The sequence below is a fragment of the Seriola aureovittata genome, chromosome 19 (assembly GCF_021018895.1).
Source record: "Seriola aureovittata isolate HTS-2021-v1 ecotype China chromosome 19, ASM2101889v1, whole genome shotgun sequence".
Taxonomy (NCBI): domain Eukaryota; kingdom Metazoa; phylum Chordata; class Actinopteri; order Carangiformes; family Carangidae; genus Seriola; species Seriola aureovittata.
In genome coordinates, this window is record NC_079382.1 from 3,195,104 (window position 1) to 3,210,929 (window position 15,826).

The following is a 15,826-nucleotide window of genomic DNA, read 5'->3' on the forward strand; positions in this document are numbered from 1 at the left end:
AGCCACAATTTTTCTACAAAACCCATCAACTGGGGAAACATGAATGAAGTCCGGTTACTGACCATCATCTGCGCATCCCTGACTGAAGTGCTTCTCTGTCTTCCAAGTGCAAAATGGACAAAACAATATGTAAGTGCAGGCATGCATAAGGCGTCACAGCTCCGTCTTCCCCGGTCACCTCGCTGCTCCTGAAAGGGAGGCTACATGGGTTAAAATAACTCCGCTGTGGAACAGGTTGGCGCGCATGATTTGTATGACACATTAGAGGGAGAAAGTGGAATGGAAACCGCGTGTAAGAACTTTTGCCACAGTTCTTGACTACTGTGCTACTGCCCTATACTGTCTTCTCTTTTACTGAGCTATCCAGAGTGGAGGTAGAGGGAAGATTTAAACCGAGAAACCACAATGTTTTACATACATTTGAGGTTTGTGGGGGAGGTCAAAGGAAAGAAATCTTAAAAAACTCAGACACTGACGGTAAAACTGTTGATTACTTTGATAATCAATCATTTGTTTAACATTTATCAAACACAAAAAGGACCAAAATAAACTTTTTGTTTGATAGCCAGCAATATTAAATAACATGATGCACATTGCTAAAAGGTGAGGTAAAGCAGAAAGATTTACATGATTTTTCTTCAACAATAGCTTTGCAGGAGACTATACTGACGAGGTCTTTAGCCTCACAGCTGACCAAAACATGGCGACCACTCAAACAAGCTGCTCACAGTGTGAAAACATGGTCAAAAGGAAAGGTCATGAGGTAATAAAAAGGTGCTCATTAAAAGGCCTACTGATGATTTATCCACATGCTTTTATAATAAATATATACACACAGAAAAATAGAAGAAATAAAAACCCATCTCAGAAAGTCTTTGTGTCTGTTTGAGTCCAAAAAAGAAGTTTGAGGATTTAAATTATGAAGGAAGAATAAAGACTGCTCCTGGGCAACTGTTTGGGTTTAAAGTGAATGGATCTGCATATTAGTCGTGTCTAAATCCAGCTGTGCACAAAGTGGCTCTGACATCATACAACATTGCAGGAGTTGGTTGGGTGGAATGTCGACCTTGCATACTATCCCTCTATATCTGGGTAATGTTGCATATGGTGAAGTATCTCTGTAAGAAAACAGTACACAGGAAAGCCCTATTCCACTGACGTAGCATCAGACTGCATGTAGCTGAACCTAATGTGAGGGATGAATCAGGTAGCTGTGAACCTCATTGTACAGGGGCGGATGAAACGTCCTAATTTATCTGAAATGTGAGGTCTGTGCTGCATGCAAAAAATAAAAAATAAAAACCCTCTCCACAGATTCCACTTGAAAAAAAAAAAAAAAGAAGAGAAACAGTGAACCGGAAACAAAATAAGATTCACACAGGATTAGTTCCATCAGGGAATGTCTGGTTTTGTGCTGGAGTACAGACGTGGCAGATTTGACTGGAGGAAAAATCGCTGAAGACCTCTGTGGTCGTTACAAATCACTGGATGTTCCCTGATAAAATTTGTCCTGTGTAAAAAAAACCAAAACAAAAAGAAGGGCTTAAGAGACTGATAAAAAACCAGATGTAGTCTAGCATCCTACACTTGAAACCTTTGGGTATGGTGGTGGGACCATATGTGTATCTTCACATATAAAGAACATTTAGAGGCAACATCTCTGCAGGTTTTTTTTCCTTCCTTTTTCTGAATTCCTGGTAAGGTGCGTACTGTAAGTAGCACAACTTCTTCCTCACGTGCGAAAAAAAGTGGATTTTTTTCTCCTTTTTTTAAAGTTAACAGAGGTCTGTTATCGCTGAGAGAGACAGTGTCTGACTGAGCAACAGTAGTCAACAGAAAACTGTATGTGTGTGTGTAGCCAGTGGAGTGAAGTCTTCATCAGGGAACCAGAGGTGGAGGGAGAAGAAGAGGGTTAAATCAAAAAATAAAAAAAAGTAATTCTCGACGAGAACAACTCTGATTAGAAAAAACAGGTTTGCAGGAGGTGAGGAGAAAAAAAGAAAGAAAAAAAAATACATTTTTTGTGACTCAACCCCATCCTGTTTTCAATTTCATGACAGCTTTAAATTAATTATCCATCACATCTTTGTTAGGAACTTCTATTACTAAAGCCTCTACTTAAATGTCATTATATAGGAACAATATCCCAAAGCGCATCGTTTGCTGTGACGAGGTGCGCGGTGTTGATGCGGCTAAGTACCGTTAGCATCACCACGGGTCACAACATCACAGCAAAGAACACGGTTTGAGGAATTGTTATGCTTTTTTTATACAATGGTTACAAACACATGTACTGTCTGAAAAGTTTTTTTCTTGAAAGTATTGTACATACATAAGAATAAAAAAAGAGGAGAAAGCAAGAAAAGATGGCTAACTAGCTCCCTGGTTACCACAAGAGAAAGCAAAGCAATCAAACCCGATCCCCCCTCCTCCTCCTCCCGGCACCCCGATCCAACCCCCCCCCCCCCCAGAAAGTGTGGCTACTTGCAGCGCTGAATGGGGACGCAGAAGGGAGCGAGCTCTAGCTATATTTAAATTCAGTCGCTTCCAAATTTCTTTTCACATTTGCGAAGATGGAATTAAATTTCCTCCTCCACTGCAACACTGAGCAGTATTACAATATCCTGATGCCAAAAAAATAATCTCAAAAAACAGGAGCTGACATTATTATTAGAGTTTTTTTTTTCTTTTTTTTAAAAAGGTAACTTAAAAAAAAACCTGGATCAAATCACATTTATACATAGTTTTGCTGTTCTGAGTAATCAATTAATTAATTACACTTTTCTTTTTTTTTTTAAAGGAAAGCAGTTACAAGAGAAGAGTGAGCTCATCCCCAAGTCTTTGTCCTTCTGTACTGTACAATACTACCCGCCTGCATGGTGCACATGGCAAACAACACTGATAGGCTGAGAGATAGCATGAAAGATACACAGAGAGAGAGAGAGAGAGAGAGAGAGAGGGAGAGAGGGAGAGAGAGAGAGAGAGAGAGAGAGAGAGAGAGAGAGAGAGAGAGAACCCAACAGGGCTCTGTATTCACAGCTGCGGAGGTGAGGGGCAAAATGTGACGGACAGACAGTTAAATAATCATAACAGTCTTTTTTTTATACTTTGAAAATAATAAAAATAAAACCTCCTCCCAGGGGAGAAAGACACGTAAGTTCCAAACTGAGCAGCATCCCGTCTGTCTCCCATCCATCCATCCATCCATCCATTCTGGCTGTTGTCAAAGCTTGTTCTGATGATCATGAAGATGATGATGATGATGATGATGACGGTGAGAGCAGAAGATTTTTTTTTTAAACAAAAACAGAACAATTCAACCAAAAAAAAAATCTTAAAATAAAATAAAAATAAAAACCGAAGACGTAATAGAATAATATGTAGAAGAAGAAGCAGAGCTTGGGAAAAACTCAAACTTCCACCAGGCACTGTAGCTGATAGAGAGAGACAGTCACAGAACCAGCTGATACTGAGCTTCTATCCCACAATGCCACAGAGGTCTGAAACCTTAACATTCCCACATCGCTGAGAGACAGGTAGAGAAAAACAAAAACAAAACACAAACAAAAAAATAAAAAGCCAGAGGTGCTGCTGTGTGGGATACTCCCACACTTAAAAACGCCGAGCACAGCGGTACGCCGCCAACTCGTACTCCCAAGATGCACTGCTGCTGCGACGGCCCGACAGAAACCATCCGATCGGAAAAGAACAAAATGGAGGCCGGCCCTGATTTGACAGTGACGACAACTTGGCAAATCTACAATGATGTCGCAGTTGTTTTCTTGGGTCAGGAAGCAGGAAGTAGGTCACCAAGGAATGAGCAGCAAGACAACACTGCCTTTAATAGGCTGAGGCAGACAGACAGGTTGTCAGACAGATTAGACAGGCAGGTTTAAATACACTGCTGCTCCTTCTGACTTGAGTCTTTTCTTAAAGTACTGGGCGGTAAAACAACCAGCCCCGAACCCCCCCCACCCACCCACCCCCGCACAGAAGTGGTTAGGCTGTGTAACTCCACCGACAGCCAGACCTCTCTGAGCCTACTCTGTGGCCGTCCAAACATCCATCCTTCTATCCATCTATCCGAAAGGTGAGACAGAGACAGCAATGGGTCTGGTGCGCTGACCTCCGAGGAGGAGGCGTAGAAGTGAGAAGTAGAGGGAGTAGGAGAGCTGAAGGGGTGGGAGGTGTCACTCGGTCAGCAGCTGCTGGAGGAGGCTCTTCTGCTGGGCCTGGTTGTTCTGGGAGCCCTGCGGCCCGGGGCCTTTCTGGGACGCCGCAGCGCCGATGGAGCCTTGGTTCAGGTAGGAGTCACTGCCAACCAGGTTCACTGTGCACTGGACGTCCGCAAACACCTGAACCTGCTGCACCTGCAGAAACATGAACAATGATACCAGGACCAAACAGCACTGAATTGTCTTCTGACTAATACTGAATTTTCAGGGAGATACAGATATTCAGATAAGATCCTTTATTAGTCCCGCAGTGGGGACATTTTCAGTGTTACAGCACCGTTACATTGGTCATTATCTTTACCAGCAGAATTGAATTTTAGAGCAGGGAAGACAAAAAACTGACCAATGTTGTAAGTACTGTATACCAGGGTCAAAAGCTATAATAGGTTGATTGGTCAAATGTGTGTTTACATTCTATGGACTAATAACAGTCTCTGCACCACAGAGTCAGATGTGTAGGAAGGTAAACGGATGGACAGATAACACCACACAAGCCACTAACCTGCTGGTCGCTGCAAACTGAACCAACGTTGCTGAGGTTACTGTTGCTCATAACAACCGGCTGGCCCATGGGAGCTAATGAGCCGACACCACCCGAGCCTCCGGCCATGGAGACGGTGATGCTCATGTTGTTGTAAACCCCCTGCTGGCCGAACGCCTGCCCTGCACTCTGTCCTGACTGACTGAACAGGCTGTTGCAGAGAGGAACAAGACCGCGCGTCACATGGAGGCCGGGTCATTACATATACTGATTACACATACAACTATAACAGAACTCATACATAATTATCGCGGGAGCATTAACAACAGTGTACGCTTCCTGACCTGTTGCTGACCATGCCCGTCTGTTGCCAGCTCTTCATGTCTGGTGACTGGTAGCCAGGAGGTGGGGCTTGCTGAAGCAGAGGACTCTGGGAGGTTGAGTTTTGAGGTGACAACAACGGGCTGGTCGGGCTCATCTCAGGAGGGAAGGATGGGTCTTGCTGGACTATAGCTTTGGAAAAGAAACGAAGGAAGGAAGTTTTTCATGTGTGAAAGTCGAGATAATTTTAAATGTTTTGAATGATCATTAAAAATTTATTCAACTGGGAATTTGCTTTTATTTTTAAATTAGATTTTTCTACCTCTTAAAAAACTAATATCTTTTCTGTGCCGTTCAGTTGCTGCTGTTATCTTTTGTGGCAAGTGATTATTGCTTTCCTTGTTCTTCTATTTGCAAGAATTGTGTTTTCTTTCCCCTTGAATTCTCTTTCATGAAATACATGTTTTGTGAGTGGCACTGACTGCTAAGCCCTTTCTCACAGATTCTGACAGGTTGCTACTAGTTGGGAATTGAACCTTGACACTTGCACCACCCACCACTACTTAAAATACTCAAAAAACAGAGCAACAGAGTTATTTCCTACTCAACTCAAGCACATAGAAATACTTCAAAAAGCTGTTTGAGTGCGTAAATTACACTCTCAGTGCTAAATACGTCTGCAAGCTCCAGGTTTATGAGAGGCAGAGAAAGTCTGTACATGTTAAGAGGAGGTGATGTTAACAACCTTGTTAAACTTTCTGCATAAGGAGGCGCTACCGAGTCTTAACAACCAAAACTTTGTTGTGATTTGCCTATCTACAACGGAGCAGCAAAAACAAAATGTATTTTATTCCAGACTTTGATCATTGAGTGAGGAGCACGTCTCCTTGGACTTACCAGACCCTCCAAACTGCTGAAACAGGCCCTGCTGCAACGAGGAGTTCACGGTGCTGCTGAACTGGCCCTGCACGCCGCTCATCAGCGTCTGGTTATTCAGAGGAACTCTGGCGGACAGTTTGCTGTCCAGAGGGCCCCCGGACATGGGGCTGAAGTGACTCGGTGAGGTAGGGGGGTTTCCCGTGATTGGGTTGTACCCTGGTGGGAAGTTGAACTGCTGCTGTTGCTGCTGCTGCTGTGGTTGAGGCGTCGTGGGGGGGCCTTTGGGGACCCTGGCAGTTCCAATGGGCCCGACAGCTCCGGTCGGAGTGCCTGCCATGTTCTGCCTCATCAGCATGACCTTCTGCTGGAAAAGCTGGCGCTGGCGGTGCTGGATGCTGTAGAGTTCCCGCTGACGCTGAGCCAGCATCTGGGCATTCAGTGGAGGCTGCTGGGAAAGATGGTGTGGAAAAAGGATAGCTCGGTCTGTATTCTCCATGTAAATACACGACACAGGTTATTATCCATAAGGCAACTGAACTGTGAGTTTCAGAAAGCCACATTCAGACCTGTGAGGAAGACCTGATGCAAGATCGATGTGAGACCAATTTATTAACTACAGTAAGGAAGAAATCACAAGCTAATAATTTGGTTTAAAACAAATGTTGTAGTGTATCTTCAAATATTAAATTTAACTATAGTTCATTCAATTTTATGTATTTATTTACTGGCATAAAGACATTTAGAAAAAGTAAACTAAACAAAATGTCTCTTTATGGAATCTATAATATTAATTATTTACTTAAAAATTTTTAAGTTTTTAGTGTTTACTTCTGCTTAAAGCTGCAGTAGATGTGGGCAGCAGAACAAGCTGTAAATACAACATTGCTAACAAGTTCACCATATCAACATAAAAGGTGATGATATGTCAAACAGTTGCTTGTTTACATATCCAGAAGCTACAGAGCGACTTCAGCGTTCATTTGAAGTCATGTGTCTGGCCACCTGGGAAATATACTGTATGTCCAATATTCACTCTCTTCCTGCTGAGTTTGGCCTCTACCAACTCCTGAGGGAAATGTCTGGATTTTTAGCTGCTAAATGATCCACTGTGTTCACCAGCTAGTTCCTAACCTAAAGCTTTTTGCGGGAAAAAATGCATAATATTTTAGCAAAGCCGTGGCATTTACGTAAACTCATTCATTTTTATTTTTCAAACCGTGTAGAAAAGCAGCACTGTGTGGTGAGGCCGGCTGTATTTGCCACCACTGTTACTCACTTGTGAGGGTATTTGAGGCTGTTGAACCCCCTGACGAATACCCATGTTCACATGCTGGGCTCCTGCGGGAAACTGGTTTATGCCCGCCAGCCTGCTCTGGAGCTGAGACAAATTGACAGAGAGTAAATAATTCATCAGAGGCAGGACTGGTGTTCAAGGGAAGACAACATTTAAGACAGAAGAATAAATTAGATTACTGAAATATACATATATATATCTATCTTTTATTGGAGGAATGAGGACAGATGAGAACAGCAAGGGAGATCAGTTGAATATTAGTGATGTGAGGGAGGAAGAGGGGGAGGGGAAGGGAGGGAAGGGAAGAGTTCTTTAAAAATGATTTAGTAGGGTTCAGACGAACACAGAGAGCTACAAGTCAATATTCTGTGAAAAACAAATGCTGAGAAGATGAATGGTCAGTCAGGAGGAATCACAAAAACGTCTATAAACACAAGCCGCTGCCTCCGTGTCCTCACCTGCTGTGGGCCCTGGAGTCTCTGCTGCAGCTGCAGGCGCAGTTGGTTGGGTGGCAGCCTGAGCTGAGTTCCTATCCCCTGGGGTCGCGTCATGCCTGGCCTCAGGCCCATGCCCATCCCACCGGGGAAAGTGCCCCGAGGGGCTCCAAACCCCAGACCCTGGGGCCCCACCGTGGCCAGCTCTGGAGGAAACTGAGCTTGAGGAGCTGGTGTGAATTGGGAAGGGTAGGTGGGGACTTTAGGGTCCATGGAAACTGGGGTGGCAGTGGGTTGCTGGGTTTGGAAGTTTTGAGGCAAAGGGTCAAAGCAGCCACCCTGGGGAGAGAAAAACAAAAACAGGACAAACAGATGTTAATGATATGTTTCTTTATTACAAATTAAAACAGATGATAGTCATGTCATTTGAAAACAAAAAACTTTTGTTACATTCAGAGAAGTGAATTTCTGTTTTTCAAGGTCATGATTTCAAAAATATTCAGTAAAGTGTGTGTGATTCTCTGGCATTCTTTTCAAATCAAGAGTTTTGTCACCGTATTTGTTAGAATGACTAAAATGAAGCACGAGAGCCAGGAGCAGCCCTTGATAACAGTCTATACATATACATTATGAACAGGCTGTATTGTGATGCTAAACTTAAGTAAGAACTACAGCAGTTGTGACAGTAGGAATTACCTGCAAAGTGAAAACAGAAAGCACATCCTTACCAGTCCAGCTGTTTTATTTGTTTACTAAATCCAGTTTGGTGACACAAAAACACAGATCAGAGGCTGCCAACATATTATAGCAACACTATACAGTTAATGATGACTCACTGATGTTTAAAATTAAACATGTCTTTACACCTAGTATTATAATCCTCAGCACACTCTCACCTGTACCAGCTTATCGATACCCAAGGCCTTGTCCAGCTCTGCTAGCTCACTCTCATCAGTCCCACTGAGGAAGGAGACGAGCTGCTCTAAAAGAGCTTTCTCGTCGTTTCGGCCTTCAGGTGTGGTCGGAGGGCCGAGCACTTCGTCCAGCGTACAGGGCACGCACTGTCTACTCACACAGAGAGACACAGCCTCTTAGAGAGAGCACAGCTGCACATAATCACCCACACTGCCACAGAAACTACAACTACACAGGAATGGGTTGAAAAAAATGATTCTAGACTAGAAAATTACAGTTAAAAGAAGCTTAGACTGATTGTTCATATTTACTCTTGTGGTGATGCCAGGGGAGCCTGTAAGGGGGTTCCAAGACCATCAAAAGACAAGGATTCAGACAGGGGCAGAGGCTGGAACTGGGAGTCTCCCACGTCCATCTTGGTTAGGCCTGCAAGAGAATTGAACAGTTTTAAAGAAAATAACACACCTCAGTGAGAAAAATGATGATAATACTGAACCTTGACTTAAAAATGGGAGGAATAAATAGCAATAAATTTAGCCACAAATTCATGTACAGTCTGTAGCGCCTTGCAGTATTTAAACAGTCAATAATGTAACATAGTACTACTACACAAAATTTAGTGTCAAGTTACTCTACAGACATTTTCAGCCTGGGTGCTTTTATGTTATTGTTTTATAACACAACATTCAAGGTGTCATGAGATGATTTCGAGTACATTTTCAACGATCAACTGCCGACTCTATTATGTGATGTACCAGTGCTTGAACTGAATGGATTGATAACTTCTGCCTCTGGAAAGGGGCTGCTGTCTTTGGGGGTCTGAAAGGGGTCTCCCTGTCCCTGGGCTTGCGTCTGGCTTGGAGTGGGGGGACTGCAGAAATCGAATGACGACTGACTCTGGAGGCTACAACCAGAGGGCGGTCCGCCATCACTGAGCCCTGGGAAACAAACACACAAACAGGTAAATGACAATGATGCACAGACCTGTGGAATAAAATACTGAAACTCAAAGGAAGTGAATAATTGATTCTGGTTCCATGTGTGGCCTGTTGACGCTGCAATGCCTCCCAGCAGCCACTAGGGGGCATATAGACTAAGAATGTGTAGGTAAATAAATGAGTGAATAAATAAAGACAGCCCTTTGGATTGTACTACTATCCTGGATACTACTACTACTACCACTCCTGATAATAATAATAAAAAATACGAATGATAAATAAAAAATAAATAAAATAAAAACAATTATTTAGAATTCATTAAAAAAAATCAATTAAGATTCTGAGAAAGGCACTTAATATTTTGTTTATTTACATTAAATCTAATAACAAAAACTCAGTGTGTTTCAATTAAAAACTGTCTCTGAACTGATGCGCACTCCTCATGTCAAAATATTTCCTTCTCTGCATGACCCCCCCCCCCCTTCATTTAAGCTGAACTGTACCTCTGTTAGGAGTGCCAGGAGGCTCTCTCTTCACATTTACATTGCGGGGAGTGTTGGCCTCACCGGGCTGGAGCTGGGTGGGTGACTGCAGTTTGAGCTGGGGGGAAGGGGAGTGGAGCTGGGGTGACGGCGACTGCAACTGTGGAAGAGACTGGGGCTGGGACAGGGGGGACTGGAGCTGAGGCACGGGGGACTGGAGCTGAGCTGGGGGCTGGGCCTGGGGTGCCGGAGATTGAAGTTGGGGGCCTGCTCCAGGGGTTGTTGAATCCTCACTGCCCTGTTTGGCCCCACTTGGGCCTCTCAGGCCAGGCAGCAGCTGGGTGAGGGGGTCCATGTCAACAGGGCCACCGGACATCTAATGGGGGGAAACGCAGAGTGAAGCAAAAACAAATGAAAAGGCATAGAGATTAGGAAGATGGTTATAAAGAGAGGATTGACGAATGGAATGAATGGTGTAAGAGCAAGAAAGAGTAAAGAATGAAGGAATAATGGGTAAGGAGAAAAGAGGGGCACATGATCAGTGAAAGAGAGATGGAGAGAGACAAAAGGTCAAAGGCCAGTCAGCTTCAAAGGCTGCAGCTGGTAGCTGAGCCTACAGTGGAGACAAAGTCCAAGAAAATAAACATTCAGCTTGATTTATAACGACTGTCAGGAGACTGCCAATGCAGGAACGAAGCTCAGGAGAAAAATTTCAGTCTTTAATTGTGTTATATTCTTTTTGACACTATTCTTGAATTTGACAGCAACAGTAGTATGCAGGCGTGTTTGGTGGACACATGTTATGGGTACTGGGTCATTACTGTTATGATTTGGGTTTCATGACGGTGTGACTGGACCAAGTTAGAAGGGGTTTGGCACAGTTTAAGCCAAGTGACTCAGGCTGGTGGAAAGTGTGTCTGGTCTACTGGCCAATCATAGCTTGTAGTTTATTTGGTATAGTGACAACAAATACATATAATATACTGAATATCAGCTCCACACTAATTTTTAATCCTATTTATGTGTTTATTTTCATGTTAAAACAGTAATATATGGACATATATTTTTGATTTTTATCTTATAAGTTTTTCTGAAAATTAGCCTTTTATTAAATCCTGGCAAATGCAAGAGTATCCCCTGGGGTACAAGTACCAGAGTTGGGCATCACTGCTGCAGCAGACCCCCAGTGAGGTTTTTAAACTTCTCTTATCTTTTAACCTTTAAATGTGTTGTTTTGTTAGTTTAAAGCTGCAGTGGCTCATTACAACAGACATCACTTAACTGGATCCCTGCAAACCTGGGTAAGCTAAAAACAATCCTGCAATCAAGCATGAAGTGATAGACTTAAGTGAATGATAGAGGGACATATCTGCTATTGGTTGCAGCTGAAATCCTGCTGTTAAGGCCTACTCTTCAGAAGCACAGCTCCCTGGCTGGAAGTGACAATGTCCTCTTAATATCACCAACAACTGTACCGTGGAGTCTCTGCTGTCCTTGCGGCTGTCCCGGCGGTTCTCTCCGACAGGACTTGATTTGGGGCTGATGCAAACCGAGCTGCTGGAAACTCCCGCAGGTTTGGCTGCACCTCCCGCTGCAACAGTGGACCCTAAGCACGGCACCCCCTCCCCGCTGGCTCTCTTCTCCACCTTTACCCTAACCGTCTGCAGGCTGAGGGCAGATGGAGGAGGCAGGTCTCCCAGGTCCTGCAAAAACAAATGATCGTTTCAGTTAATATTTTTCAGGGCACCATAACTCCAGGAGTTAAATAATTTGGATTTTACAGGGCAGATATAAAGGCTTATATTTTATTTTTTCAGGAATTAAATGATTATTCTTTTTCACACTGACAGTAATCAAGGGAAACAATCAAAACATGGAAATTTATTTTAGGCCACTTAATACTACTTAGCTGTTTTTTTTATCAATTTTTTCCACAACATTTAAAATAAAATAAAAGGAGTGTTATCTTACAAAATCACAATCTCATCAGAGAATTAACAAAGGTACAGGTAACCTTCTCGTCTGTATCCAGGAGAAAGCGGAGTAACTGGTGGTCCTGCGGCTCTCTGGAGCTGGACTTGGGAGCTACTGTGCTAAGTGCTGGACTGGCGGGCGGCTCCTTCTTGATCTCTACTTCGTTTTTGTTGACTCCTTCCTCTGTGGTGGTGGCATCGTTGGGACTATTGTCCTGGAGCAGCCGGTGGAGGATCTTATGTCGTTCTGTTAGAGTACTGTGGGAGGCAGGGCACGGAGGGACGGGGAGGGGGTTAGGAGGATGAGGTGACGAGGTGCAGTTGATGCTGCTGTTGTTAGATTCAACTGCTGTCCCATTGCTTTCCAGGAGCTGATTGAGCCTGGGGGTACCCAGCTGTGAGGCAGAAGGGAGGGTGGCTTTAACAGAGTCCTCTCCCCCCCCTTCGCCTCCTTCTGGGGGTTTTGCCGATGGAGGCCGAGTAGAGGAGCCGGTGGGTGTACTGGCTTGTCTCTGAGGGACAGGAGAGGGCAAGGAGAAGGACCCTGTCGACCCACCGCTGGCACCACTACCACTATCACCACTAGACTGCTGCCGGTTGAGGCTGCCTCCGCTGCTTAGTGCCCCGGCTGGGGAATGGAGGCCTGGTGTGGAGGGAGAGAAGGGGTTCCCTGGTACCCGAGGGCTTCCCCCTAACCCAGGGCTGGCCCGTGGCATCCTGGGTGACATAAAAGAGGTAGGGGTGGCTGTGAGTGGGCTGCTCAAAGGAGAGGGACTGTTGACCTGTTGGGGACACGTCCGACTGGGCGTCAGATAGCCTGTGGGTGTGGCTGGGTTATGTCCGTGGGAGGAGGCGTTGCTGTTGTTGGGGTGAAGGCCTGAGCTGGCGAGGCCTGAAACTTGGGTTGAGTTGCTGCCGGGAGGAAGGGTTGGGGAGCGGGAGGGAGTTTGGGCAAGGCTGCCGAGGGTCGGTGGAAGGCTGGGGTTAGTGTTTTCCTGAGAGCTAGCAGTGTTGTGTTCCCTAGGAGAAAGGAGGAAAAGAAAAGACAACTGTAACCTGAGGAGAACATGTCGCAACACAGGAACACACACTGTCAAACTCAAGAGGCGCAAATTTAATCCTGTGCACATTTACGTGCTGATAAGTATTCTAATTTTGAGACTTATCGTGATTTTACATCTAACATGGAGATACTTGGTTATTCAGTTTCCAGTATTCAATTCTAATAATCCAAGTTTTTAGATCATATGTACCAGTGCTGGTATATCTTTGACTCTTTCATTTCTGAGTGAGTTAACACAACAGTTTAGGTCGCTTTCTTAAATATCCCCCTCTAATCAAAAGAAAACTGCAGCAAAATGAACACGTCCTCTGTGTTCGCAGTGTCAGACTTTAACTTTTATTTCAGACAGAAAATCAATATTAAACAGGCTATCACTGTATTTTTTTGTCTGCCTTACTAACTACTACGTAACTTGAGCTGACACTGCACCTGTGAATGATCAGACACCTGGATAAGGAGCACACATGCTACAGTATCCATCTGACAGATCCAGGTTTCCCAGAACCACGATGAACCCGGAGACTCCGCTATAATCTGCAACACCATCCATGCGCACACATTAGACAACGACAATCAATGTTTGTTTACCAACTGTTACAGCTTCATATATATATATAAGTGCAATTAAGTCAATTAATTTATACCCAAAATGTCTGCCTTGGGCATCTTCAAGCCTAGTGATCACATCTTTTCATCATGCCCACGCTCACAATTTCAAAATGTGTAAAAATTGTGACTAATTTGCACATAATTGGGCAGCAGTGTCATGAAGCTAAATTAAGCTCTTACACTTAATGCTATGCCAAGATGACACTTTCACGTGTCACAGTAGGAAAAGCGCGGATAAATTAAATCATAGAATTAATGTTGGCTGCATTCCATTTAGCGGCTTCAGTTTCATGGTCCTGGTATTGTGCGTGCTGGCTCCCTGTCACAATGTCATGGCTTACTGGGATGCTTGAATAGAACGGAGCCATTGTTAACACTTTTTCTACCATGACAAGTCAGAGTGTGTGCTGTGAAAAAGGCCTAATTTGTTTGCTTTGCAGTTGTGGTTGACAAACTGCTATAAAACTATTCTTGAATTAGATCCAAAAAAGGATCTCAATGCACCAGTGGCGTGCATTTAACCTTGTATATTTGTGTGTGTGTGTCCGTCCATCACAGTACCTGTCAATAGTGTGAATGCCCATGATGAAGGGCTGTACGTCAGGGTTGGGGGGGCAGCAGAACTTGCAGCGGGTCTGAGCGCTGAGCGGGGTGCCATCACTTAATGTGAAATGGTAAAGCGGGCTGATGGCGCTGCCGTGGGTCATCACTGTTGGAAACACACACACACACACACACACACACACACACACACACACACACACACACACACACACACACACACACACACAAACACAGTGTTTAGACTTTGGTCTCATGTCCTGTTTTCATTCCCCAGATGTGTCCAGGCTTCAAGAGCTCGGACTCCCCCCTAAGGCCTAAGTGATACCTTTACATCATAGCTAATAATTTAATTATCCTTTTCATTTAACGCTTGATTTAAGTACGTTAGCGATGTCTCCCATTCACTTTGTGATACAGCATGAAGAGGAAACATTTGCTATGGAATGAGAAAGACATTTCTGTGTAATTTGCTCCACCTCGGCTTGATCCTATCATCCTTGTGATTTACTGGCTCCATATCTGACAAAATTTGAACATATCATGAAATATTTTTATTTGAACTACAATTGTCTTATTAGGCTTTGCAGAGACTTTTAACCAGAGGATTTTGTTTCTGAGTGGGCGTCCATCTTTGTCATGTTTATGTGAAATAGTTCGGCTGCAAGCTTTTAAACTTTTAGAACCGACCTAGATCACTCTCAAGATGTAGTGGACAGAGTGATAATACTGCCTTGCTGTTAGAAGTTTGAATATGACCAAATCAATCTATCATAGCAAAGCACAAGAGTTTTCCTTTTTTAGGCAAAAAAAACCTGTAAAAATCTATAAAATAAAATGTCTCCAGCTTCTCAAATTCAAGGATTTGCTGCTTTTCTTTCTCTTGCTACTAGTAATTGAAATATCTTTGCTTTTTGGTTGGCCAAAAAAGCAATTTCAAGACATCAGTATTAGCTCCAGGAAATTATAACAGGCATTCTTTTCTTTTACTATTTTCTAATGTTTTATAGACTGAATAATTTATACAATAGTTTAAAAACAAACAGCAGTGGAATCAAGTACAAAAGTAATTGTATTGACTGTCTATTCTAATCCTTTCTCTTCTGCTTTCCTTTACAATCTATTCAGTGCATTGTGCTATATAAATCTGAATATCTCATCTTGCACAAAAACATGTGCTGCAAGTATGAAAAGTTATTGAAATTTAGCATTCAATTCAATCTATTATAATGGCACTGAAGTAGTGCTGAAACTCTGGTAACCATGGCTAAAGCTGGCAGAGAGTGTGCCAATGATTTCTGGGAGCGAAGCTCCAACAATCAATTGTGGCTACTCACCCTCATGCAGCAGCTTCTTGGCGTGGGAGGGCTCTTTACCCTGCGGCTGAAAGAAAGCGTAGATACACTTCCTGACCAGGTCCTCCCAGCCATGCCGGCCTGTTGCTCGCAAAGCACTCGTTTCTATGGAGATGATCTTCCCTGGAAGTGAGCACCCCACACAGACACACACAGACACACACAAAGAAGATCAGTACGCACCGATTTCAACATCTGCACTGACCTCTACACATCCAGTGCTCACAGGTCTGTGACCCTGAAATGCTGTTTTTTTTTTCCCTCTGAACTTTTTTTTTTTTTAGTC

At 43.7% G+C, this 15,826-nt stretch overlaps 1 protein-coding gene across 4 annotated transcripts in view; it reads right to left on the reverse strand.

Moving 5' to 3' along the window:
* Positions 1–3,971: 3,971 nt before the first annotated feature.
* ncoa1 (nuclear receptor coactivator 1) overlaps positions 3,972–15,826 on the reverse strand; it is a 49,592-nt gene continuing 37,737 nt past the window's right edge. For 3 of the 4 annotated variants that reach the window (XM_056405101.1, XM_056405103.1, XM_056405104.1), the window contains 14 exons: positions 15,523–15,663; positions 14,186–14,333; positions 11,994–12,972; positions 11,455–11,682; positions 10,001–10,355; positions 9,315–9,497; positions 8,871–8,985; positions 8,541–8,709; positions 7,669–7,983; positions 7,193–7,294; positions 5,935–6,364; positions 5,061–5,229; positions 4,738–4,927; positions 3,972–4,370 (listed from right to left, as the gene is read on the reverse strand). In XM_056405101.1, coding sequence (XP_056261076.1) covers positions 4,191–4,370; positions 4,738–4,927; positions 5,061–5,229; positions 5,935–6,364; positions 7,193–7,294; positions 7,669–7,983; positions 8,541–8,709; positions 8,871–8,985; positions 9,315–9,497; positions 10,001–10,355; positions 11,455–11,682; positions 11,994–12,972; positions 14,186–14,333; positions 15,523–15,663 — 3,704 coding nt within the window. In that variant the 3' untranslated portion in view covers positions 3,972–4,190. The remainder of the gene's footprint in view (positions 4,371–4,737; positions 4,928–5,060; positions 5,230–5,934; positions 6,365–7,192; positions 7,295–7,668; positions 7,984–8,540; positions 8,710–8,870; positions 8,986–9,314; positions 9,498–10,000; positions 10,356–11,454; positions 11,683–11,993; positions 12,973–14,185; positions 14,334–15,522; positions 15,664–15,826) is intronic. The other variant, XM_056405105.1, reaches the window with a different exon arrangement.